Source organism: Neolamprologus multifasciatus, chromosome 13, assembly GCF_963576455.1.
Source record: "Neolamprologus multifasciatus chromosome 13, fNeoMul1.2, whole genome shotgun sequence".
Taxonomy (NCBI): domain Eukaryota; kingdom Metazoa; phylum Chordata; class Actinopteri; order Cichliformes; family Cichlidae; genus Neolamprologus; species Neolamprologus multifasciatus.
In genome coordinates, this window is record NC_140451.1 from 11,746,375 (window position 1) to 11,772,944 (window position 26,570).

At 41.9% G+C, this 26,570-nt stretch overlaps 2 protein-coding genes across 7 annotated transcripts in view; both read left to right on the forward strand.

The window, feature by feature from the left end:
* On the forward strand, positions 1 to 1,143 carry LOC146505113 (protein myomixer-like). The gene has a single exon (XM_085183702.1). The coding sequence runs from the start codon at positions 754 to 756 to the stop codon at positions 979 to 981; it is 228 nt and encodes a 75-aa protein (XP_085039828.1). The 5' UTR covers positions 1 to 753; the 3' UTR covers positions 982 to 1,143.
* mymx (myomixer) overlaps positions 1,013 to 26,570 on the forward strand; it is a 27,801-nt gene continuing 2,243 nt past the window's right edge. The window contains exons 1-32 of one of the 6 annotated variants that reach the window (XM_085183683.1): positions 1,013 to 1,652; positions 2,180 to 2,269; positions 3,497 to 3,640; positions 6,219 to 6,365; positions 6,840 to 7,031; positions 7,961 to 8,047; positions 8,267 to 8,385; positions 8,488 to 8,602; positions 8,684 to 8,761; positions 8,863 to 8,978; positions 10,013 to 10,175; positions 13,599 to 13,744; positions 13,836 to 13,929; positions 14,249 to 14,398; positions 14,653 to 14,802; positions 15,296 to 15,552; positions 16,615 to 16,750; positions 17,402 to 17,596; positions 18,071 to 18,223; positions 19,100 to 19,317; positions 19,649 to 19,832; positions 19,917 to 20,072; positions 20,258 to 20,614; positions 20,871 to 20,990; positions 22,731 to 24,668; positions 25,094 to 25,228; positions 25,336 to 25,410; positions 25,491 to 25,577; positions 25,683 to 25,774; positions 25,878 to 25,963; positions 26,043 to 26,106; positions 26,194 to 26,408. In XM_085183683.1, the coding sequence (XP_085039809.1) occupies positions 1,161 to 1,652; positions 2,180 to 2,269; positions 3,497 to 3,640; positions 6,219 to 6,365; positions 6,840 to 7,031; positions 7,961 to 8,047; positions 8,267 to 8,385; positions 8,488 to 8,602; positions 8,684 to 8,761; positions 8,863 to 8,978; positions 10,013 to 10,175; positions 13,599 to 13,744; positions 13,836 to 13,929; positions 14,249 to 14,398; positions 14,653 to 14,802; positions 15,296 to 15,552; positions 16,615 to 16,750; positions 17,402 to 17,596; positions 18,071 to 18,223; positions 19,100 to 19,317; positions 19,649 to 19,832; positions 19,917 to 20,072; positions 20,258 to 20,614; positions 20,871 to 20,990; positions 22,731 to 24,668; positions 25,094 to 25,228; positions 25,336 to 25,410; positions 25,491 to 25,577; positions 25,683 to 25,774; positions 25,878 to 25,963; positions 26,043 to 26,106; positions 26,194 to 26,408 (6,751 nt within the window). In that variant the 5' untranslated portion in view covers positions 1,013 to 1,160. Of the gene's footprint in view, positions 1,653 to 2,179; positions 2,270 to 3,496; positions 3,641 to 6,218; positions 6,366 to 6,839; positions 7,032 to 7,960; positions 8,048 to 8,266; positions 8,386 to 8,487; positions 8,603 to 8,683; positions 8,762 to 8,862; positions 8,979 to 10,012; positions 10,176 to 13,598; positions 13,745 to 13,832; positions 13,930 to 14,248; positions 14,399 to 14,652; positions 14,803 to 15,295; positions 15,553 to 16,614; positions 16,751 to 17,401; positions 17,597 to 18,070; positions 18,224 to 19,099; positions 19,318 to 19,648; positions 19,833 to 19,916; positions 20,073 to 20,257; positions 20,615 to 20,870; positions 20,991 to 22,730; positions 24,669 to 25,093; positions 25,229 to 25,335; positions 25,411 to 25,490; positions 25,578 to 25,682; positions 25,775 to 25,877; positions 25,964 to 26,042; positions 26,107 to 26,193; positions 26,409 to 26,570 lie in introns of all 6 variants that reach the window. The other 5 variants (XM_085183686.1, XM_085183684.1, XM_085183682.1 and 2 more) reach the window with 5 other exon arrangements.

Genomic DNA, 26,570 nt, shown 5'->3' on the forward strand with positions numbered 1-26,570 from the left:
TGACATAAGCACGCCACTCCTGGCATTCCGATCAGTCATCCCAACATTTGTTCTGCTGAACCTTTTGCCACCATCAAGGAGTGGTGGGGGTCATCATCTGCTTAACTTCTGTATGCACCCCTCCTCCTCTACACACTTGTTATGTCAGCAGCTCTGAGGTTTAAGGAGCAGAGCGACAGATTTGGTCTGTTTCATTCAGCTCTAACCCGTGAGGCAACTGCTCCCCTCTGATGGAGAAAGAGGAGGCTCAACTTAGACCTGAGGGAAGCATTCTCGCTCCTGGACAGACAGCATAAAGTTGAGTCTCTGAAAGTGATCCTTCTTATTTTTAAGACTTTTTTTTGTCTTGTAATTCTTGTGTTGGGACAGATCCCAATGCCTTACAGCTGAATGAGTTCTTCTGCACTTCAAAGTAGAGGTAAGGAAGAGGCAGTGTGGGTGTGTATGAGTGTGACTCAGCCGAGGATATTACCTCATAGAGGATAAGCTGTGATTGAAAAGGTCCAACAGAGGTCTCTCCCTCTGACTCCATAACTCTGGGTCTCTTATCTTGCTAGATTTTCTGTTAGGGTTCAGAGGGGAAGTTTTGACAGCCAGGCTTTACAGCCCCCCCTGTTGCTCCTGACAGAAAGAAAGCGAGAGAGAAGAGGTGGTGACTTCATCCCTTCTCTTAACCAACCCTCCTTCTTCCCCCTCCTTTTCTGAGCTTTCTTTTTTTTTTTCCAAGACTTTAGTGCAGCACAGTCAGGCAGCATGCCAGCAGTTTTCATCTTGCTGCGGTCCCTGGTTATCAGGCTCCTCAGTAGCAGACTGGTAGGCTCAGTGGCACAATATCTCAGGAGAATCCTCTCAACAGGCGCTACGCACCTTGGAACAGCACTGCGCCACATCTGGGGCCGTGTTCGATCCCAGGAGTCCAAGGAAGCCATCCTGGGCTGTGTGCTGTGCATTCTCAACATGCACAAGAAGGTGGAGAATTGAGCTCTCTCTCTCCCTCTCTCCACTTTCGGTTCCACCCTCCACTTGACTGCTGAACGGAGACTGGACAACTGTTTAGTCAGGAGAGCGCACAAAGGGATGAAACAGACTTTTTTTTCAGAGCTCATTTGGACCTAAGCAATTTTGGGTTTTTTTGTTTTTTTCTTATTGGGACACTAGTCATGTCTGAGAGCATTGTGAGGAAGGTGCAGCCCTTTACCATTGGGACAAGGCTGTCAGCTCCTGCTGTGGCAAAATGTCAGGATTTTACACAGAGTTATCTGCCCGGCGAGACTCTGGATAACTGTGTGCTGCAGCACAATCTGAACTCGCTCTACCTCAGTGGATCACAGGTGTGTGCACATGGACCCTGTCTCGTCTCGCCGATTGTCAAGCAGGTAGCCCCCGTGAAACACAACCAAGACCGGATGGCAGCGGAGGACCAGCTGAACCAGAACGTTGCCTCTGCCTCTGCTGTCTCCAGATCAATAAAGAAGATCACAATCTCTGGGAACAAAGACAGACCAGAGAACAAGATGACAGCAGAGCCTGCAATTACACGGTGCACATCTGAAAACAACAATAACAACAACAACATCAGCAGCACATCAGAAGTACATCTGCCAAGGATAGTGGGTGTGAGCTGTGAGAATAAGCCCACTTCTCAATTTAAGGTACAAGACTGCATGCACACATAGAATTATAACAATAAAGAAAAAAAATGACTCAAAAAATATGGCAGTGCATTAAAACAGTTGTTAAGGTAAAAAAAAAGAGTCTAAATATAGATAAATATTGTTTGTCAAATATATGTGTAGCATACCTTTAGTTACATAAAGGACATTTGATAAATTGGCTATTTTAATGAGTTTCAAAATAATTAACCTTAAACTTGAAGAGGCCAGTTTTCCAACACTGTTCTGCTTTAATTATAGCATTTCCAGTAGAATATGGAAATGATCTAAACATGATCTTTTAAAAACAGAAAGTTATTAAAGAAATGGCTGTTAATCGAAGATATGTTTGTTTTACTAGCTCCAACCGAAAAGGCCTGTTGGAATTAGTCACACGCACGTGCGCTTTCACACCGTGTAAAACGTTAATTACCAGCGTTCATTTTTGACTAGCTTTTTTATTTTTTACCATTCATTATTGACATTTCTCGTCCCTCCCGGTTGCATATTTTATCCTAATATTTTAGGTTTTACTCAAAAAAGAGAGCAGCGATGAATTTCAGCCCATGCAGGGACAAACCAGACCGAAAACGAACAGAGAGAAATCCCTACAACAGGTAAGATGCAAGCTAACTGCTAAATTAATGTCAAATAGTTAGCATTATTTAAAAGACATGTTTTAGAGTAAAAGAAGTGGTAAAATCCAGGAATTTTGAGGCTAAAATATTTTGTTATTACTTACTGTGCTACTGTGAGCAGCTGTCTTTAGTGTTTTATTTAGACTAAAGGAAAGCTAGCCCTTGTTGGGGGTTTCTTTATAGCCAGCTGCTTTTATATTATAAATTTAAAGCGAAGTGACACAGGGGTGGAAAACCAGTTCTAGGAACAGTGTGATTTGGTTGAATGCTACCCAGAATACTCGTTGTTTCTTCTTGATTTTGCTGTCGTGTATTTAAGACACGTTATACAGAACAAATAAACACAAAGTATATTTGTAGGATGTTGTGTAAAGCTAGTGGGCTGCTGGATTTGGCCGGTTCCAAGCTGAAGTCATTGCGTCTTGCGGATGAAGGCTGTGTTAACAGCAGAGCTTGCAGAGGCAGGGCCCACTGGAAAACATGAAGTCAGGAGTAGATGTTAACAAAAGAAAAGGCTAGCTGAAGTACTTGTGGAGGCTGGTTGTAATAATACACAGACTGCCATGGCCTTAATTCCCCTTCAAGAACAAAACAAGGAGTAATTTTTCCACATAATTTCCTATTTTGTTACCACAACAATACTTTGAGTTTACTCTGCTCATGTATTATTCATCCACGTTGTCAAAATGTTCTTATTACAAGAGATAAAGTGGCTTTGGTGTCTGTACCTGTGCAGGTAATAATGAGCGAACATGATCTGTCAAGGCTTTAAAGATGACATGTTTACACATAAGCCTGAAAAACATTGGAGGATCTGCCTGTTCCTGCTTCCCTCTTGTGCCCAGATGTTTCCTGATTGGGGACCAGCAGGAATGCTTGTCCATTAGTGAACTTGTGCCAGTCGTGTTCATTTCATCCTACGTGGTGCTGACAGTAGGTTTTTGTTAAGAGAGACCTTGGGGCCAGTCTGCCATGTGTTTGTAATGTGCCTGGATGGCAAACATAGGTATAATCAACGTAAGCGGACACTTAGGCATCCTCTGATTGTGAAGTGATATTGCTGGAGAGCTGTGCCTCTTTCTTAAAGGTTTTTCAGAAGCAATCATCATCTGGTGTATGGTTTTATCTGTTTAAAAAAAAAGTTTACGTTGGAGACAAACTGCTCTTGTGTTTTCAACACTTTCTCTGTGTTGCGTGCTCACACAGATATCAGTACCTGAACCGCAGGAGGATGAGCCTCAGAGGAAAGAAAGCCATCCACGCACACCGATTGAAGGGTCCGCAGCTGTTACACCCCCAAGTGACTGCTTCACTCAGCGCAACTCACTCTTCAGCAAGGAAGTACTGCAGGTAACACGAGGAAGGCATACCAGCGTATTAGCATCAGTAGCTCCTCGTGGTATTTCAGTGGGTTTATCATTTATTTTTCACTCTTTGACATACAAGCTTTATTTTCCTGCTCTCCGTCTTTTCCTAATGTCTAATAAACAAGGAAAGATTTGAGGAGATACTTTTTCTATGGAGCTTCTCGAAAATTTGCAGCCTCTTATTTTACAGTTAATTAATCAGAATCTCTTTTAATCTATAAATGCTACAAAGACCACAAGCTACAGTGGGCTGATCCCAAAAGAAACATGTTATGCTGTTCAGTTAAAATCAGAAAGGAAATTGCCTGTTGTATGACCCTCCGAGGAGAACAAAATATGTACTGATTCTTATTTTGTCCCTAAGAACTGTATGAGCTGTGTTCGGCTGAGGGAAGAGAGGGAGGGGAAACCGCCACAAGCAATTATTTGGGGATGAGATCATTGTTTGGCTCCATCTCTTCACGCCTATTGCTCAGAGAGACTCAGCCAAGCAGCACAACTGGTTGTGTTATCTCACTGCTGCGTTTACCCCAGCACTCACAAGGACATTTTTCAGCAAGTTCGGCTGAGGGACATTTTTGTCCAGCAGTTGGCTTTGCCATCAGACCTCTGTCGAGCAACCATCCAAGTGATAGGCGAGAAAAAAAAGAATTACATTTGAGTATGATGTATGTATGTGTTAAAAGCTTTGTAGCACATTAACAAGCTTACTAGACCCATTGGACACAGTGGAGGATGCTTTTGTATGTTCACGGTTTTTGACATTTGGCTTTATAAAAGTGGTAGTTTAGGTACCTGGGGACCTGCCTGTTTTACAGCGATTTGGTTGACTGCTATTGCTGATGAAAATGTATTATTATAGTATTACATTTCTGTCAAAGTGGAAGTGAGCCTTCCAGGGAGAGACTTTTAATGGCCCCCAATGGTTCAAGCTAGGGGAGCGGAGCAGGTCACAACATGGCGCAGCAGGACTTTGTGTAGAGCCATCTGTCTCCCAGGCTGCTCTGCAACATATCTTGCCTTTCACCATTTCATTTCCAAGATAGAGAAATAGAGAAACTTCAACCCACACAATGTTCTCTGGGCCAAGTTGCATTACAAAAGAGGTAAAAAATGTGGCCCGTTAATAGATATTTTATAACTGTCAATCAGCTGTCCTTGTTTTCTCTATAAATTCCAAAATCAGATTTCTTTCAACTTTTTATATTTATTTTAAAATTTGTTATGTATTAACTGCAATGTTTATTTATGTGGCCATATTTTTTTTTAAACTGCAGTCGTTCTATTCTTTGTGGCTAGACTAAGGCCCAACTGTATGATTTGAACAGACCATTGTTGTGCAGAGTGGACAGGAAGAAACAAGGGAATCATAGACTTCCTGTATGAGGTCATTATAATGCCATGGGAGCCAGTGTGAGAAGATAGGGGCAGGCCTGTTTTGTCAAGCTCTTTTCCTTCTGTTGAAACCAGAAATACGCCCGTTACCCTGGGGGCCTTGTAAAGTTAATGACCTGCTCCTCTGGGGAGCAGTGACATCATATTTTAATCTAGAGCAAAAAGCTGTTTGGTGGATGTGTCATGTGCGGTCTTGATGTTTCATTGATTTTAAAGTGGAGTTGCTACAGAGTTTATTATTCAATGTCAGTCGTACCGAATTCCTTGGGAAATAATGCTCTGATGTAATGTCAAGGTATAATGACTTATTTGTGTGTGTAACTGTCAGTTGACGTACACAAAAGCAGCGCTGTAAAAAAAAAAGGAAAGTCCGGATCAGTCTGACAAGTAGAAGAACCTGAGCTGATTTATTAGTTTTTGTAACTTAGGCGGGCCACTGACTTCCATGCTGTGTTCTTTGCAGAAAACAAACACGTACTTTCCAACACTTTCTGATTTTGGCGACCTGGTTTGGCCTTCTCACTCCATACAGAAGGCTGCCAGAAAAGGCTGCTCTGCAAGACAAAGCCTTATGCAATGGAGACGAGGCCCTTGCCAAGAGAAACTTCTGCTCTGTATAACATGACACTGGAGAACAAAGAGCTGGTCTTGATGTGCTTGATGTGCTGTATGCTGTATTACAATAAGACGGGGGAAAAAATTCGGTCTTTGCTAGATATGTAAAATGATGACTGCTCTTGTCTAGTGTGCTTTCATGCAGATGATATCTCACAATCCAAGCTCTAGATGAGCTTAAGGTGTGAAATGACTCGCTGCAAAAGAAAAAAATAGAATATACTGTTGGTCCAAATGTACAAATCAGTCTTCACCATTGATTTTCACATGTACAAGGAAGCATTGCGTCACTTTTATGGGCTCAAATGTGCACAATAGAGTTTGGTCCAAAATCAGTTTTTGTCATGTCTGTACTTTGTCACTGTCACAAAAAATCACCAAATTGTTGTGAAAATTTGGCCAAACAGCACTGAATATATGCTCCCTAAACCAGCATGAAGTGTGTAAAGCAGTCTTACACACTCTCAGATTCAGGTCAGCAAACATATTACTGAATAACAATGTGAAGGATGACTGAGACATTTTTGCCTGTGTTTGTAATTTGGATGTAGGCTGAGGCGTGGATCAAAGGCAAGCTACAGGATTTGAAGGATGGATGTAATATTCAGTGCTGCCCCCTGGAGGATTGGGAAGACGCCTCACAAATGCTTCAGAGAGATCTTAAAGACTTTGAGAACACCCTGATTCAACTCAACCAGGTGGGAAAGTTATTCAAGATGAGACTGGACACTGACTGAAATATCACAGAGTTACCAAAACAAGCACATCTGAGCACCCTATGTCCAAAATTAAATGTTTATTTTAACTTTTTAACACATAATGGGCATCTGAATGTAACCATTAATCACTGCGTTTAGTGTTAAAAGAACCTGTCAAATCATATAACACATAACATAATGGTAGGCACTTCCAGGCAAGAGAAAAGCAGAACCTCAGTATTCCAGGCGACTCTGTCAAGCCAGTTTATACTTTCTCCCACAAGAGAAATGTTTGGAAATTGTGCATTGGTCATGATTAACATTGCTCGGCAGTCAGACAGGCCGGCAAGGGCAGAAGCAGAACTCTGAGAGTTTTCAGGAGTATATCCAAAACACAAATGACAGATGTGTTGCCTCTGCTCTGGGTGACAATTCAAATGAACAATGTCTTTGTGTTTCTGTGTGTTTTAAAAGATGGGTGAGCAGCTGATCTGTAAACTGAATCCCACATCTGATTTGGTAAAGAAGCAGCTCAGTCAGCTCAGGGACCAGTGGCAGACCCTCAAACAGATGGCTGCAAATCAGATGAGGGCCCTAGGAGGAGCCAAGAACCTGCAGGAATTCAACAAAAAGGTGGACAAGCTGGAGGCATGGATTAAAGAGAAGGTAAGGAACATATCAGTCTTTCTCTACTTTTATACTACATACAACTAAAATTTTCAATTCAGGAGGAAGGAGCCAACTGTAGTGGGTTACTGGGTAAACTCAAAGCATTTTGTAATATTGGTTGTCTTTACGATGCACGTATTTCCTTCAAATTGTCTTATTTTCTTAAATTCAACACCAACAGGGTGAAATGTAATTTACGTTTTCTTACTTTTTTTCCTTTTGCAATGTTTTGTATTTCACTGTTAATTCCTGAACATGTTTCATTTTTCTTATCCTGTTCACATCACCTTTGTAATCTCCCTACATTTCTCTTTCCCCTTCGTATTTATCAAAGCAGACAATCCACATATTAAAAAACGGCAGTTAATAATGCTCTCCAACTTCAACAATTATGCCAAAACAGTTGGCCCAAAGGCAAATCTGAGTCTACAGGCAGCTCCAATCAACATTTGTCAAGATATTAGTCACAAAAACAGCACTTTCCAATACAGGAAATTAGCTCAGTATCCTGAAGACATCTCTGGTTTGTGTATGTTCACCGGTGTAAAACATCTGCCTGTCATTATCAAAAAGCAATCATCTAATTCATTTTAGGCCTATGTTTATCTCTCTGTTCATGTCCATGTCTGGCACAAGGGAACTGATGATTGATAATGGACCTGTGGGATTGTAATGAAGGATGCTGGTTATGAAGTCTATAAAACATCCACCCTAGGAGATGTATTCTCCATTACGTTCCACTCATCCTTTCCTTTGTCCCTTAGTATCAAGTTCAAAGTTCCTCACTACATGCTGAAGGCTATTTCTGTTTAGCATCTTGCTTGGTAGCAGAGGTAATGTGGTTTAATCCTGGTGCCTCTGAAAAAAAATAATGGTTGGGTTCCTAACAAATGGGGGCTATAAACACTGACTTTTATGTGTGCCAGCAGGAAGAGGAACAGTGTCTGGTGAATGTCCTGGGGGAAAATGTTGACAAAATGCAGTTGACTAGAAGAATTTTAGATCTGAAACAGGTGAGCTACTACTAATAATTACCCGAACACTGATAAAAGTGTTATAAACAACATTCCTGTGGTAAAAATATATGCATTTCCATATGTTAATAGCTTCCTTTACAGTTTTGTAGAGGTTTTCCAGTAATTTATCTATGGCTGCCTGTAATTTGTCTCCATCACTGTATGGTAAAGACAGCTGAGGTCATAGTTGGATTGTGTTCTCCTGTTCCCCTGCAGGATGAGCAGCTACACAGAAATCTCCATGAGGAAATCAACAACTTGGCACTGAAACTGGAGAAACAAGGGAAGACAGATAGCAAAAACATATCCAGCAGGAGGAAACACATCAATAAAATGTTTGTCACTTACATTTGACTGAAAAATTGCATGAAACACCTCCAATCTAAAGATTAATTGAAGACTGAGTTTCTCTATGCTGCTGTCTGCTGTTTGTGTAGGTGGCTGAAGATGCAGTCGCATCTGAAAAACTACCATGAAAATCTTCATCTGGCCCTGGAAGTGTCCTCATTTTACCAGCAGGCTGATAATATATTATTTGCTATAAACAGCATGGTAAAACTTCTTGAAAACCTAATTATATTATCATATATTAGATCTGAGAGGTTCTTCCACTCACAGTGTCCCTTCTTTTAGAGGAAAAACATGTCTGTATTGAAAGATGTGGACAGCTTTGGAGATAGAGAAATGCGTGAGATCGCCAGTCAGATCATGGTAAGCTGTGTCTTTTCACTTAAAGCAGCACTGCTTTGTCAGATCTTGAAAGTGTGTTGCAGAAGCCTTCTCTACCTAACCTGCAGGCCTGTGTGTGGTAGATGCTTGATGTGAGTGTATCCCAGCTGTCGAATCTCCGTCCCACCCTGGCTGCCAGTGTCACACGGAAGCAGAGTGAGGTGAAGGATTGCTGGGCACTTCTTCAGAAGCTTTTCAGGTACGCCAACAGGCCAAGGATACCCTAACAACTTTGGTGGCCTTAAATATGGGGATCATTTCACTCAATAATTGGTCCTTTACAACTACCCAGTGAGTTGGAACTTTGTTTTTTCTGTCATTACCCTACTGTTACTGACGTCAGACGTATGCACTGGGAGAACCAAACAGTTTTCCAAATGAAAATGAGCTCTGCCTGAAGAGTTTTCTCTTCATTCTGATTATCCGTGTCTAATTTTGGTTTAAATCTGTGAAAAATTACAAGCAAAGAAAAAGTCTGCCGTATGTGTCTGTTGACCAGTTAGCACACAGATTATCATTTACCTCTCAGTTTAGAATATGAAGTTTTCTGTGCTGATTTGGAATTTGGAGAGGTGTACAAAATGAATAATGTATTGGCAAAACTGCAAGTTGGAGACGTGGTTTGTTCACCTCTTACTATTAAAATCCTGATGTCATCTGAAACAGTCTGCTAAATCTGAGTAGAACTTCTTTACAAGCATATTTGGTTGTTTTTTTATAGAATGTGTAAAATACATTTATTGTTACTGTAACTACAAGCACTATGTAGCCAGACTTTTTTTTCTTTTTATTAACCATCCAGACTTTTGCATCCTTAGACTGATTAGGGTGCTAGAAGCTGTATCAAATTAATGACTACAACCAAAATAATTGTTATTTTGTTTCAAGTTCCCAATTTTTGTATCAGAAGGCATTTAGGTTAAACAGATGGATTACTCCGTTTGGTGAAATAATCATGATAATAATGATTATAATCCTAATATTGCAAAATTTGTAAATTGTGCGAGTCAGAGCTTCTGATATCCATGTGCAAAAACTTTCTCATGTTAGTAGCCTATCTTTAGATCCAAATATTACATCATGCCGTCTCTTATCAGCTGCTTTTCAAGACTATTTTAATCGAACAACACAAACACTGGCATGAAACTTCAGAGCCATAATTGGAAAGAATCGCTGGCCTCTGAAGCCCTGCTGTCAGTACTACAGTAACCTCCTGGTCTGCTCACCCTGCAGGAGTGACAAGACCACACTCTCTCTCTCTGGCTCCACTTTCACCAGGGAACATTCTGACCTCCTGACACTGGCCCAAGAACCCCAGTGCAACATGGGAATGGAGGCAAATTGTATCATGGGAAAGGAGGTGAAGGAGGAGAAGAATCATCTGAAAGACTGTGCTGTAAGTAGCTTTTGTATTTCACTGTAATACTGGAGAAACCACATTGTGGTTCCCAAGTAGGAGAGAACAACTCCATCAGTGCTGGCAAACGATGACACCAGCCCCATTCAGTCCTACAAAATCTGTGGCCTCAGAAAGTGACGCACTTCGTCCTTTGGTTTGGAAACTGCCTGATATACAGCTAAAGCACAGTTTTCCAAAATAGAATTTGACAGATGTGCTGTAAAGCAGTGGCTTCTACTCTTGGCACCCAAAATACTGTTTTCCATCTTCCCTCTACTTAATTATATCATCGGATGTCCCAGTTTTGGAGAATTCCGTGATAAGATGGTTTGCAAAAATACCAATTTTGTGCTTAAATCAGTGCTATAGGGAAAAAAGGAATATGTAACTGTGTTTTCTATTTTTTGCCAATCACCTTCTGTATCATCTAACAAGAACCCCAGTCTTCAAATGTTGCAAATATGCCCTGTAGGAGACACAGGAAGAGCTTTTAGAGGTGTTATTTGTGCTGGCACAAGAATTACATAAGTTTCCATGAAAAATGTCAAGCCCTGACTGCACAACATGGTTGAACAGTGCGCCAGAGCAAATAAGCCTTTCCCTCCAAAATTTCACTTCATGGTAGAAAAATATCTTGGCTTTCAACCATTCTAACAAAAGTACAGTCATTGAATTAATACTATATTAACAGAGGGTCCATAGTTCAGTCCAGGGTGAATATTCTAGAGAGTATGTTTATTCCTTGGACTTGACATTCCTTGTCTTGGAGGCCTACAGGAATTTTATTGAACTCGCGGGTCCTCCTATAGTTACCGCACTGCCCGTAAACCTGACAGAAAGTCTGATTATCCAGAAATGTAAGTGTGGTTAAAACCAGTAATTATGTGAATATTTAGTCTTTAAACTTAGCGCATTACATTTCTTTGATTACAGTGGCTGTTTGAATTTAGCCTAGAGCAAAGCTGTTCTTGTATCGCTGACCTTGAGCACTTCTGATCCCTGCTGGGCCGATGTCCTAACTTTGTCAAGCCAGAAAGTACAGATGCTTAAGAAAGCAAACTTCATTCTTTCCATTCTTCTCATGTTACTATTTCAGTAAATTTCTCTACTCATGTTTTCTCGCATCTCACCATCTGTGACAGGAGCCCATCAGGGCAGCAAACCTGACTCAGTTGTTGCTCTACAAACACTGATCTTGTTGCCATGGCATTCAGGACGACCTTGAGTGAATGGTTAGAATGGTCTTTATTGCACTAGGAGTTAGTAGTTGCCTGGGTACACTGACTATGGGAGCTTTACTTGTCACTGTTTTATGGAAGGGTTAAAAAGACACTCCATGCAAAAGCCTGGAGCCTTAAAGGCCAAACGCAGTGCTAAGCCCAGGCACAGGTACCTGTTAAAACAGTAAAAGTAATTTGTCACATAGTTTCACAGCACCCTAGTGTATGGAATTGAGCCCATTACTTTTAAGGGTGCAATGACGCAGTTACATGGATCTTTAGGTTAATAGTGACTGTGAGTTATTTGCACATTTGCTGGTAGACAGCATTGTCAGTGCATTTGCATATGTGTTCATGTGCACATACACACTGTATTTATTCTCTCTGTTGCAATAATTCAGTCAATTAGCTGTAAAGGTTTTAGTGTCTGTACATGCTTCAATATACGCATCCATGTCTGTGTTAGCCGTATATAGCCTCTTGTTTCTGAAGGTAAACATGGCTATCGTCTGTTTCTCTGGCTAATTGTAGCCAGATGCTACTGCTGGAGACCAGATGGGTCTGCTGCTAAGTGATAGTTCTTGGCTGACATCATAGCACACTACAGAAAGACACACAGGGTGAGAGGAGATCAGTAGAAAAGGGATAGGAAGGAAGAGTGAACAGTATGCTGAAATGGTAAATGATGGGATAAGACGGTAAAGCACAGAATACCATTAAATATGACATACCAAATTGTTAAACGGCTATTTTTTCTGTAGCTGATATTCTGCCAAAGTGAAACGACACAACATGTTTACAGTGGAGTGCCCTGCAAAAATGAAAGACAGAAGCAAATGCCTGTCTGCAGAGGAGACCTTAGCAATGATTATAAATTCTTTGACACAAGGTTTTTAGCTCTACAGCTTTAGCACATAAATGGGCCTATAATTTGCCTCTATGAAACTCAGCCTGGCCTATAAAATGACTGGCATGTTGGTAAATGATGTTAGACCCCTACAATTTACTGCACTTTGCATAATTTTGGAGGCGACACTTTTCTTTGCTCCCTGCCTCACTTTTTCTATAAGCCCAGTCAGAAAATAATATGATTAAATTAAGGGCCCTCCATAAAACACTGTTATAAATGGATTTTTTGTATAATTACTATGGCACATTGCCAAGTGCTTCCATAACTTTATAATTTCATATTCAGTATATATCATCTGGTTTATTTAAGAGAAGCAATCAAAAACTTACATGTATAGCACTGTATAGTTAGAAACAGCACCAACATCAAGAAGTAATTACCGAATAAAGCAATAAAAAACAGCCTAAAACACTTGAATTAAATATTTGTATACATACATATACCTAATTATGAAAACATCAGTTTAAAAGAAAAGATGTTGTTGTAGTACACAGCTGCTCGCAGCAGGATGAAGAAGATAAAAGACCTGCACTCAGGATAGCCCAATGTAGCAGTCCAGATACTTGTGGCTCTCATTGGAAACTCTTCAGTAGAGCCCTTTGGCCAACCTTTAAAATACTCATATGGTTGTAAAAGTAGCTTAGTGGCTGTTGACGTCTTTAATATATTTCTGCCCATAGACAAGGTTGATCGCTGTGGCATTGACCTTTCTAAAAAACTCCAGAGTTCTCAACAGAGTCGGGGTGGATGACCATGGAAATCACTGTCTAAAGCTGAAACAACACTGCTGCTTTAAATGGGAGCAGGGGCATGGGAGTTTGAGGGTTATATTTCTATCTACAATGGCTCTTTTTATGATCAGAGTGGTTTAACATATGTTAGTAACGTTGTGCTCATTCATTTTGTAATTTCACATTTTTAAACCTGTCTTGCCATCTTTAGTATTGAAAAATTTTGATGCTGTCAAAAAGAAATAGCTTCTACTCTGAGACTGGTCTGGGCTGTTTCACTAAAAATAGTGAACCTTTGTGAGTATGTTTTGTGTCATTTACAGGAGAAACTCCGGGCAGCTGTCCATGTTGTCCAGCGTCCAGCCACATTGTAACATTCATATTAGTACTGAGCTACAGCAACGCCTCATTGTCTAGTGACTGTTCACAGCATGAAATCCTCTTTTCTGAGACGTTTAATCATCCTGTCAGCATTAATTCAGCAAAGGCCAAGCATTACTCACACGCCATGTTGCTGATCTTTGGATTTTCCTACAGACATTTACTCCTTTGTCCACAGAGTACTGCTGACGGTGGGAGTGGTAGACGAACACAGAGCTGCCAAAGCCAGGAGCAGCAATCAGTGAACCACACCTCTTTACCAATGAGAGACAGCCCTGTCTGCACTGATGATGCTATCGTCGGAAATCAATTGAAGGGGGAAAGGTGACGTTTCTGCCTGGCTTCTCTCGCCATCTTACATAATGAAAGGTCTTTATGTAAGTCATAATTGGAGTCTATGTTTTCTTTGCAGCAGGAAGCCCAGAACAGAACCCAAGATTGCCACCCCCTCTCCAGGCCACCCACAGCTTCACATACAGCTTCAGAGGTTCACTGTGTCTGCTGACAAGGTGACTACTTCCTCTGCCAGTCACACCCACTATTCTCCCGACAATAGAAATCAATTTGCAAAACTGTTTCCATGCTCCACACATACAAATAAAAGTAAAAAAACAGGTTAGCTGGCAGTAAGGACTGTGCCTTCAACATCAGAAGTGATTGCTGTTAGTTGTCAGCATAGCATTTGTACTCCGCAATATGGCCATGTATTTTTGCATTAACTCATATCTATCACTTAGAAGTTGTTTATGTGGTTTCCTGTAGCCTCAGCAGCTAAATCATATGTGTAAACTGTTCCTCATTACTGTCTTTGCTTTTTTTCCATCTCAGACTTTGTCATGGCTCAAAGACAATGTGTCCATGGCTACACAGGTGTGTTCAATAGCCAGTTTTGAGGGTCTGGAAGCAGCAAAGAGGTGTCAGCAAACCGTTGAGCAGGAAATCCTTAACAACCGAGCCAGGATAGAGGTGGTCAAAAAGGTAAACTGAAGCACACTGTCACATTCACAGTTTCTCTTAAAATAAAGCACTGAATGAATTCCTTTAAAAAAAATCTCCCCACATTTTGCAACTTGGGTTTCTTGGCAGGTCTGGTTTATTAATCAATGAACTGACATCATGTCTGAGACAACTTTACTTACCCAAAGCTTTAGATTAGTCTATAGTTACAATATAAAATTCACTTCACTTCTTATTCATAATTTTCTCTCATCACTTTAATGAACCTTCCTTAGGAGGGCCACGGGCTGGTCCGGGCACAGCACCCGGGAAGCACAAAGATCGAGGAGTTCCTTGGCCAGCTGGAAGTCCTGTGGGAAGAACTGAGGAAGAGACACCAAAGGAATGCTGTCTTTCTCCAGGCCTCAGAAGAGCTGGGTTTTAGGGTAACATTCTTTTTTTTTTAAAGAAAAGAAAATAGTTCACAGGCTGTTCTCTCTTCTCTGTTGAAATTTATGATTATGACAAATTATCCTGGATCCTTTTTATCCCTACTAAAAGCTTTCTGTTCAGCCAGATCCTGAGCTGTATGCATGCACTCATGGTTAGAAACTTGTTTACTTTATCACCTTAATTGGCTGAGTTGTTGAGATGTAGTCACAACATTTTATGAAGGCTAATTCAAGGAATATAAAATGTGCTCAGATATAATTTGATTATGACTTGGAAAGAGGCTGCAAATCCAGATTGATGACCTAGTTGGAAACCATGAGTCATCTAAGTCTTAGCAACTACTTCCACATATTATTGTTGTCTTTGTACAGTGTTTTTGGTAGTTTAAACTGTGCATTAAATCACCTTGAAATTAAAGCAGGAAAACTTCTATAACATGAGACATAAATTGCACTCCCCTAACCTCCTCATGTCTGTTCTGTACAGGTTGTGAAAGTGCTCCAGGCCCTTGGCAGCTTGGAGGCCTGGCTGGAGTCTGTGGAGCTTTCCATGAAGGAATCTGTCTTAGCCGGTGACCCCGAAACAATGAGCATGGCTGAGAGGGAAAGCCGTTTGCTGGAGAAAGAGGTGGCATCCCGCAGTCTGGAACTCAGTGCTCTGAGGCAGGAGGTGGACCGCCTTCATAGTCACAGCCACCCACGTACACGAGGGCTACCGGCACGCATGGAGGAGGTGGAGAAAAAGTATGTTAGAAGGATAGGTCAAGGGTAGCCCTTTGATATTTGTCATCATGGAAAGTTCATGTTATGGATCTGAGCAATGAGACTCTGGTGGTTTTTCTCATCACTGTGGTCAGGAAATAAAGGAAGTCAGTGTTTCCAAGAGGTCACAGGTTTGGGCTTGCCATGTTTGTAATCTAACATGGAAGAGTTTGTTCATAAAGCTCCCCAGTTCTTATTTAAGACAAACAGTTTCACCCCATAAACCACAAATATATATATATAAATATATCCATAGATTTTTCTCTAAGTTGGCAAAAATATCTCTCCATGTGCTCATCATTTCACGGCCAAAGTTTATTCATTTGTGATTCATGCAGCCCTTAGTGAGGTCTACCCCAGAGTTTTGACATGCACTTCACCCACAGCTTGTCAGTGTGTGTCAGAGTCACCCATTTCGTGTTTGCAAGATGACGCCTCTCTTTTTGGTTGGCCCTTGAAAGACAGGTTGTTGCCATAGACTCTCACTAAAACTTATGATGCTGGCTGGTTTACCCAACATACCTATGTCTATAAACAGAAGTTCAGACTCTGTAAAGAACACCAAGCTGACCAAAGAAAATACAGATGTGGAAAGGTCGCAGTTTAAATGTTTCCAGGGTGGGGGTGTTAGATGGGGCAGGGATGGCCACTTGTGCAGTCTGAGGTCCTGTTGATGCAGGAGGCTCTCGCTAAGCAGCTGAAAGACACTTGTTATGATGTCATTATTTAACAGTGCACACAAGCAATGTAAGGGTCATTTATTCTGGAAAAATACCCTTTCAAAAAGATCCCTTTACCATTTCCTATATAAACTCTGCACAGTGGAGGTACCTCAGTGCACTAAAGTACAGGATATGTTTATGTGACACATGATATATGATAACATAAGCAGTGCTCTAGCACGGTACGAGTCACCTAGTAAGATGCTTGCGGTCTCTGTAATGTGGTTCTGCTGAAGGATGCAAGGTTGTATATGTGGATGTGGTTTACCATTTAGGTGTAGCTTTTGGTTATAACATCCCTGCTGGTGTTTGTGTTTCCCAGGTACCACAGTGTCCAGAGTGCCCTGACCCAGCAGAGCTCTGAGCTGCAGGACACGCGCATGCTGACTGAGTTCCTGGAACGTGTGGAGCTGGAGGAAAGCCAGGATCTCAGTGGCAGTCAGTACAGATTAGGGCAGGTAGGTAAATTTTGCAATAGTGGCAAAGGATAAGCTTGTAAAAAGTTTCAATAAAAAAAAATATTGTTGTGCATGTGTAGCCAGTTTTAGCATTACAGGTAGCTTTAGTTTGTTGTCAAATTTTGCATTCTATCTGAAAATCTAGTTTAAATGGCAAGTACGCTGGTTCTTAAATATACTTTTCTACTCTATCTGAGCACTCAAAGCACTTTACACAAATTCACTCATTCGCACAAGCACTTTTTTCTAAACTCTTTCTATGTAGGTGCTTTTATCTAACATTCATACACATTCAAACTCTGAGGGATTTATTGGAGAGCAACAGACTGGAGCAGACGGGGATCAAACCACCAACCTTCCCATTAGTATGTGACCTGCTCCACCACCTGAGTAACAGCCACACTGCAAACACAATATAAATCCATTTTATGAACTCTACAACAGCTTTAAACTAAAAGCAGTCCTTATTAAAACTGTTGACAGTGTTCTATGAATTAATCAAAATAATATAGTATAAGAATTTTTAGATTAAATTATAAATTCAGGAGTGGCAGTATTGCAATGCACTACTACTTTTTCTCATTCACACTACTACAATTTTAATTCAGTTGAACTTGGCAAATGAATAGTAACTCTTTTTGTACCTAACAGCCTCTCCGCAGTGAAAATTCCCCAGCTCCTACTTTGCTGACACTTCAGAACAGCGGCAGTGGTGAGCCTCTGTTAGAAACCATGGGAGACCCCGTGGAAGAGCTACGAGAGGCTGTAGAGATGCTGAATGACACAGTGAGAGAAAGAGGTCGGTCACAAAGCCACGACCAGGCTATCCAGGAGCTGATGAGCAAGGTAAGAAGATGAGATTTTAGATATATATATATCACACACACTGATTACATATAGTCTGTTCAGAAAATGCATGTACACGAGTGCTGCAGTGGCTCAGATTTACTGTTTGATGTAGTATTAACATATAACAATATTAGAAGGTGCTGAATGGGTTTTAAAGTCCCCCATCTCTAATAGAGTTGCATCTGGTTTCCTTTTTCCTCTAGCTGTGCACATTAATAGGCCCAAGACAGGCCACCACTCCCCCTCACATGTGTGTTTTTGTGTTATTTCAATTTACTCTTGGTTTAAGAAAAAAAAAAAAAGAGTACACATTTTAAAAAAGCACATACGCAGATGGCTGGAGGGGAATCCATGACACCATTTTAAACTAATTTGCAATGTGGCTCTCATTGGAAAACAAATAATGTACACTGAAGTATAATGACTTAATAACATCCTATGAGTACTCATGATGACTTGGTGCATCGCCAGCATGCCAGCCTGGCAGTGCGTGTGGAGGAGTGCGTGTGCTTCAGCAAGGATCTGAGCCTGGACATCCTGGAGAAGGAGACAGACATGGCCATCCAGTGTGAGCCAGATCGCTGTGGCCTAGAGGCTCTGCGGGAGGAGCAGGACCACCTGGAGGTGAGAGAAAGATGCCGGCACATGTTGTGATTATGCTGTAAACATCTGAAATGATTCATTTCTGGTAATGCAGTCCAGTATTCCATTACACTGATGTTGGATTATGGACAATTTGCCCAGTGTATTTAAAAAAAGGGAAGTCCCCCCCACCTCAACCCCGACTGTCTTATAGTCACCTCCAACACATTGTGCCACAGTCTGTTTCCTGTTGTGACATATTTTTTCACAACAACAACAAAAAAAGCCTGCCTTTTCTCCTTTGTGCCATGAGCAAGCAACATAGAGCAAGCAAAAGTTTGTTATTCCCGTGGGATATTTATTTGTGCTTGCATGAGTCACTGTTGTGTTAGCTCTCAAAGTGTATGTGTGTGTTTATGAGCAAATCTGGTAGGGTGTGTATGAGTGTCCACGGTTCACAGGGTTGGAGATGTGAAGTTGGGGATGGTAAAGTTCTGTGTGAGTCATTTTCTGGGCAGTGTTATGTTTATCACACGCACACACAGCTGTCTGTACTTGATACCTTTGAAAAGCAGAAATGACCTAATCTCCCAAACTGAAATAACTGTGCCGTCAGCAGACAAGCATCTACAACTCAGTGTTCTTGTGGCTTACTGTAGCTGAGAAACGTTATGAAGTAGTGGTCCCAAAGAACCCTCAACACTATTAATTACTGCCTCGTCAAAAGGAGGAAAAAAAAATTCCGATTGCAAGCTAGCTATAGCGTGGCAGCCCATATGTAGACCATATGGGCCTCTAACTGAATAATATGCATTAAGCTATGGAGATGAGGTCATAGTCAGAGATACAATTGGTACAGGCTGTTTGAGTGAGTGGATTTGATGGGAGATGATAGATTCTTACTGTGATTCTCCACAGATTGACTACGAAATCATCAGGGAGGAGGTAAAGGAGTTGCAGGACCAGGCTTCTCGACTGAAGAATCTGTGCCCAGAGAGAGTGCACGTACTAGATGCAAAAATTCAGGCTACACTGCAGGCCTGGAACGAGCTGGGAAAGAGCGTGACAGAGAACAAATCACGTCTGAAAGAGTTTGCGCAGCTCCAGGACTTCTTCAGGAGCTACCTCGCCATGATGTAAGCAGGGCGTGAGGATGTTGTGACCCTTTTCTGGGCCTCAAGTTATTTTGTAATCAACTTTTGTGAGAACATCTGCCCCTTACAACATCTATCAAGGAAAGAACAGGATGTTCTCATTGTCAAGCACAGGTCCCTGGGGAAGTGTATAATTTAAGATGTGCTGAGAAGGTCAGAGCAAGTTTCCTGGGTTGAGTGTGACAGGGCAATGAATGTCTGTCCTATCAGGGAGAGCCTGGTCATTCTCATGCTTTGTGAATGTATGGTTTTTCTCACAGCCCTGTTGCTTGTCTCCTCCACTACCTCCCACCCCAACCTGATCTCTGAATAGCTCATGGACAGAAGACACCAGGTCATGCATTTTCTCAGATACCACCTTGCATTTTGGGAAAGACGGGCAGACATCACTGGTTGCAGAGCTGGATATGCAAATTGAGCAAAAGTTTGAGGAGTTTGATGAGCTGGCCGCCACAGGCAAAAATCTTTTAGACAAGGATCACCACCTCACACAAATGGTGAGCAGGGTTTCACACGTGACTTTCTTTGAATATATTTTTGCTTTTATTTGGTTCTACTTTACGAACTCTAATGTCTTACAGGTAAGAGAGCGTATGGAGGAACTGAGGAGTATGCTTGGGTGGATCTTGGTACACTGGAGGGCTCAAAAGCAACAGTGGCTCCACAAGAAGAGCAGACAGGAGCCTTCACAGGACAACATTTACTTTGAGGCGACAATGGGCCCGCCATCAACAGAGGTAAATAAGCAGAGGAACACTTACTGTAGAGACAGAATGAGTGAATGAAGGCTGGGGAGAACAATATAGCACCAGTGCATGTATGTTTTTGACAAGTGGAAATTGTAATATAAAATGACAAATATTTGTAGTTCAAAGTGTTTCTAAACCATTGTGTTTTTATGTTCTCTTTCCATGATACATAGAATTCAGCTCCTGAGCCAGAGCCCTTCCATTCTCATCAATCCCCAGTTGTCACCCCTACTGAAGACACAACAAAGGCAAGAAATAGCCAGCCATTGTGTTTGGTGCCCACTCATGCTGAGAAACATAAAGAAGAGCCATCAGAAGATGGGTATGAGATCATGAACAGCATTGGACCCCAGGATGATCCTCCTAAAGCCAACGTGCTGGTGCTTAAAGAGGGCAGCAGCCCTCCTGTAGGGGGAACAGTCAACCTCATCCTTAGCTTTGGTAACACAGGGGACAGCCAGGTTCAGGTAGTTGACCTGCCTGCTGGGACAAAAGAGGTAGTGGAGGAGACCTCTGAGCCTGTCCACAGGGTGAGAGACGCACTCATCATTTCACACTATAAGCAGCTACACAGTAATATGGGACGTCACTATTAATGCCCACATTCACTTCTCTCCCAGAAGCACTGAAACAGATGATATTTGTTACTGTTCCTGAAGGTTAATGCAGTAACACGCATTCCCTGAAACCACACTGCATGGGATCTCCCTTCTTGACTGTCTTGCTGTTCATTCCCCTCTCTCCTTTGGCCTTCACATCTTCCTTTTTCCCCGTTTTCTCCCTCAGCCCACTGTGCCTCAATCTTCTGCCTATAAAAACTTTTGGAGGCGCTGCCAGGGGCTTTTGGAAAATACTTTGGGTAGTTTAAAGCGAAAGAGAAAGATTTATCGGCAGAGTGCAAATGAGGTAAACTGCGCGGTGTGAACTGGCATTGCATGCTGCATCTCGAAGTGTACTGGGACTGCATGCCGTGTGTAGCTTTTTTCTTAAGGCAGCATGCTCTACTAATCTGTTACAAGACACAGCCAGTCTGCAGCTTCCCTGGCTTGTTTCCTTCGCTTTAAGTGAGACATAAGAGTAACGGGAAATAAGTCAGGCCGAGGTGCTATCATATTCATACTGACACCATCTCCAAAGTCGCTGTGGCTGGAAAATTTATAGTTAACATGAGAAAAGTGAGAAAAGAAAACAAACTGTTTTACTATTAAAACTCAGAGTTTCCCCACTTAACTAGAGTCGTAAATGAAAATCTAAAACCAAATAAATTCTGTTTTTAATGTAGTCCTTTCTGTTATGATTTTTAATGGGATGTGAAAAGAAAGGTGCTACTTTTACAATCCATTTGTAAAAATATAAACGTAATGAATAAAGTGATCTACCTGACATTCAATAGGTGAACAATAATGTTCTGTTTTCAGGAAAAAAAATATTGTATTTACGTAACTTTTATAATTTACTTTAATGCTTGCAATAGATTTATAACAATACACCCCAAACCACAAGTTGTACAAAATCTGTGTATAAAAAGTTTTTCAGTTGATTTACTTTTCTTGGGAATTTACACCAAAAATAAACTGTTATCTTTGCAGTATTCACTACCATATTTAAAGCAGTTTTTCTCTCCATCATGCATTCCAGCCTTAAAAGCAAGAGGAATGATCTCAGTAATCTTGATGCACTGAAAACAAATCTGTGTATTTTGGCAAGTCTGTCTTTGCAGTAATCTGTCAGCAGTCATCGTGCCTTTTCAGCTCATCTTGTATAAACTCAGATGAATTGTTAAGTTCCCACCAGAAAATCACACAATAAAACCTGAGCTTTTTCTTACTGTTAAACTTTTCCACAACTTTTTAAATGAGCCAGGATTTAAAACTGAAAAGATTTGCTGACAGAGAAAGAATGAGGGTGATGAGTAAGAAGAGCACAATCAGTCTTCTACCTACAGTGAACGTTGACAGAAGCTCTCTCTTCTTTGCTGTCATTTCACTACAAGCCTGATGTAAACCTGGTCGTGTTTGACTGCGCGGCTGTGCTAAAGTTGTTTGAAAGCAGTGACCTCATCCTCTCTTCCTATGAAAATCGTGCTCCAAAATGACTCGCAGCATGAGTGCTCTCTCAAGTGCCAGCAGAGGTTCAGTCATTAGACAGAGAACTGTTGCTGAACTTCGAAGAAAAGCCCCCAGACTGCACACCATGATTTATAGTCTGGGGTTTCCACAGAAACAAGAGATTAGTCACAGAGTTGAAAGGTCAAGACATTACAGCTGCGTATGACGGCATGTGAAGCCACATATGATTCTGATTAAGTCCTGTAAGTGTGCAGTTGCAATAATGTTCATGTTCTTTGTCCTTACATCTAATGTTTTTGTCTTTGATATTTTTTTAATACATTTACATTGTTGTGTCAGATTCATGCATTCCTGAATCCGTTGTATTCTTGGATGTGTGCGATCATTGTCTTAGTCAATTTTGCTCTCATGTCATCGTCCATCTGTAACACATAAAACAGCTCTTGTTCTCACAGAGGGCTGCAAGGCTTCAGCCTGCAGCACGCATGAGTCTATGGTTAACCAGTTTTAGTACAGTAATCTCACTAATATGAGAGCTTCCACACATACCTAATATACTTTTTTCTCTTTTTAATAGGTAAGTACCTACTTGCATGTCAAGGATAACAACCTGGCTGCGGCCCCTGTGTATGAGAGCATCACCTTGCCCCGCCAAAAAAGCCGCTCCACAGCCTCAGCCTCCCCGACTTTCTTGCCATCCTCCTCTTTGCCATCCTCCTCAGCACCGGCACTTCAGGGAACCAACGTAACTTTCCACAACACGACAGGGAACGGAGGCAGCTCCATCTTCAGCAGCATCAAGAGAATGGGCAAGAAGCGGAAGAGGAAGAGAGACGCGCGTAGGCACACTATCCAGAAAATCATGGGAGTTGAGGAGCAAACAGATGGGATGCCTCATTGTACCTCTGAGACAATCACATACGACACACATACATGGCCACTGAAGGAACGTCGAAGGAAGAAGAAGAATGGGGATGGAGTTGAAGCCATTGCCTATATGAAGAATCCTTTGCTGAAGGACATTGATACAGAGTGTTCAGGGGAATACAGCATTACTCCATATGCTGTTTCAGCAGGACCCACCACTACACCCACAGCAGGTCAGGTGAAAAGCCACTGCAGGTTCCTCTCCTTGGGTTCTGTATTGAGTTTTGATCTACCTAAAGATATGACTCTCATCCCCAGCATTCAGGACATCATTACTATTGCCCCTCCAGAATCAAAAAAAGTAGCCGGGACTGATCCAGACCCTCACTCGCACAAACAAACATTCCTGAGCTCTTTCAGACAGACTAGACCCACTCCCACTGTCACGCATGACACTTCAGCTGAAAGCAGCTTTGCTGAGACACAGCTATCTACATCTCTTGGGAAACATCTTCCTGGTGTGGACAGCGGTTTACAACCTCCACCTTCTCCTTCTGTGGAGGAAGATGAGGATCAGACTGTACAATGTAATGATTTATCTAAAACCCAGGTGGCTCTTTGTGAGGAGGAAAAACAGGAGTGGGACAAAACATTGTCAGAGATTAAAACCAGCACAGCTGAGAAGGATGGGACTCTCCAGCCTTCACAGTTGCATATTTATGTGAACCAAGCCTCCACCTCCACCACAGCTATACATAAACACGAGTGCCTTAGTGTTCATACACTCATTAGAGACCTAAATGGACACCAGTACCACAAATGTGCAAGACCCCACAGTTTTCATGAAGAGAGTCCTGGACTTCAGTCAAGCCAAGCTTCCTTCATGAGAGTAAATCTGAAGTCAACAAAGAGTGTTCGACAGGACTCTGTGGACTCTGGCATCTCCACCTCCAGCAGTCTCAAGCTTTGCAAAGATGATGCTCCACGTTCTGATAGCATGCAGCCTAAAGGAGTGGTGAGGAAGCTTATATCTCTTGAAGTGGGAGGTACAGAGTGCACTAAAATAAGAGAAAATGATTCAGGTCCACCTTCACGCTCAGCAGTGATAGAAACAGAGCCTGTCCACCTTGATCACCAGCAGTTTGAGGAAGAGGAGGAAGAGCTAGAGGACATCTGGAACCAGACTACTAACTACAGGCAGAGCATTTGCTCAGACATCATGTACCAGCCCAATGAGGAAGAGTCCTTACCTTTAGACAAAGCCAAAGAGACACCTTCAGATACAACCCCGACTGTGCTCTACAGAAACCTCGTCACTGCCTCGGCACCCAACCTTCTTGTGGCTGAATTCAAACTGCCCACCCATATTCAGAACCTGCTGGGTTATGACAAGGGCCAGAGTCCCAAAGATCACCTTCCTCCACTGTCTATAGGAGACAGAAGGTCCTGGGCAGCTTTTCCTAACAGGGAGCCAGCCAGCAAAACTTCAGTGACAGTGAACGAGACTGCTTCAGATCCAGTGAAGCTACCTGATGTAGGGGACAATCAGAGATACATTTATCAGTACAAAGAGGATGAGGAGGAGGAAGAGGAGGTAGAGAAGGCAAAGGTGGGGGCGGAGGCAGACGAGCACACAGGTTGCTTGAAGGTGAGGTCAGGGTGTGATGATCCCACATGACTGAGATTATACTGAAATTACAAAAAGAATTTTTTCTCACACATTGTGGTGGGTGGTCAGACAGACAAGTGTGTCAACAGTTTTTAACGGAATAGATTTAATTACTTTTTCATTATGTAAAAGAAAAGACAAAAACAAATGAATTCAAAGCCAAAGTAAATCAAAGCAGAGGTATATGCAGTTCTAGAGACTTAGTGCTAGGCAGGATAGTAGATTTTATGGTAGTAGATGTAGTAGAAACATGGCATATACTTTATATACTTTCTTATGTCAATATGGCTTGCACATTATGTGTAGTTACTGTGTGCATGTATACTGCTCTCACCCCAGTTGCATTGTAGGTATTCAAGGCAGTATAGCTACATTAAAAAGTTATATCTTCTCACCCTGAACAGGACCCGTCAGTGAGTCTCCTGTCAGTTCATATGGGTTTGGATGGGATCTGTCAGCAAAGGAAAGCCTCACAGAGCCAAGAGGACTTGGAGAAAGCTGAGGAGCATGTGGCCTCAGGGTGGCACTGTTTCACCTCAGTGAGTGTTACTGCAGTCTGTGTAGCTCTTAGTCAACTGGAAATCTGGGCTCTTCTATGAGGTTTCTTTTTTCATTGATTTTTTTTTATTAATTCACTTCCCTTCAGAGTGGAAAACCTGAGCTGCAGTCTATGGAGGGGATGCTTGAGAGGAAGCACAAGCTGCAGCTGGGAGGGAAGAAAGTAAGAAATGTTTAAGCCAGCACAGTCAGCAAATGTAAAGCGTGCAGTCAGCACTACACACTCTTATCTTATTTTCACAGGCAGCCTCCAGAGGTTGGAACTCCTACCACGCTGTCCTATATAGACACACCTTGTGCTTCTACCAGGATAGAAAGGAGACTCTGAGGGTAAGCCAAGAAATCACGACAAAAGGAGCCCAAGAGAAAAGTGAGGATTAATAATTGAAGTAAATAGAATATGGTCACTGATGATTACACTGTGTTGTGCTGCAGAGTTCTGCATGTGGCCTGCCACTGAACCTCATGGGAGCAGAGTGTTTACCTTTCCCAGAATACACCAAAAAACCCAACTGCTTTCGATTAAGGTCAGATTGTAGCAACTGCTGTTTAATAGAAATATACTGATTTAAAGGCAGTGATGCCTTTCCAGCAGCTGGAACGGTAAAAATCGTGTTTTCTGATCTTTAGGCTCCGTGATGGGTCTGAATATCTGCTTAATGCATCTTCACGCTTTATGATGAAGAAATGGATGATGAAAATACAAGCAAGCACAGGTAAACTAGTTATTTCACAGCTCACACTGAATTAATGTTCAGTATTATTATTCTAATTCATTTGTGTGTGTTTTTAAAGGTCAGACAGTGTGTAGGTCTTCAATATTAGGTGTCCCTTTTAATGAAGATCTCCCCAGTTCCTTGTAAGATGCTTTCAGATAATTTGAATTCCACAAAATCTTTGATATTAATTTCTGTAAAATAATAGCTTGCAATTCTTTTGTCCACAGAAAGCCCCCCTTCTGTTTTGGATGTCATGATCCAAACGGTTGCCACTGTTCCTCTCAACATGATGTCACCCAGCCGTTTCCCAGGCACAACCCGCCGGGTACCACCCAGACCAAAGAAATTGTTGTCCTCACCAGAGAGTTGAATCACATGCCACAGAGTCACTTCAAGCGTTTGGATGAACATTTAATCTCATCCTCAGATGCAGGCTGCTGCGGTGAGAGCCTCTGCTGTGCAGACAAAAGCTGCATTTATCTGGGACCAGTTTAACAAATACCTCTGCCCCACTTTCGCACACGGCAATACAGAAGCAAAATAGACACCATTCTCCACCGCCGGCTTCTGGGCTGGTGGTTAGAGGATGCACTCTGTTATTATT

Bases quoted from the DNA above. Each gene is read 5' to 3' on its own strand.
- LOC146505113 (XM_085183702.1), top strand. From the start codon at position 754: ATGCCAGCAGTTTTCATCTTGCTGCGGTCCCTGGTTATCAGGCTCCTC.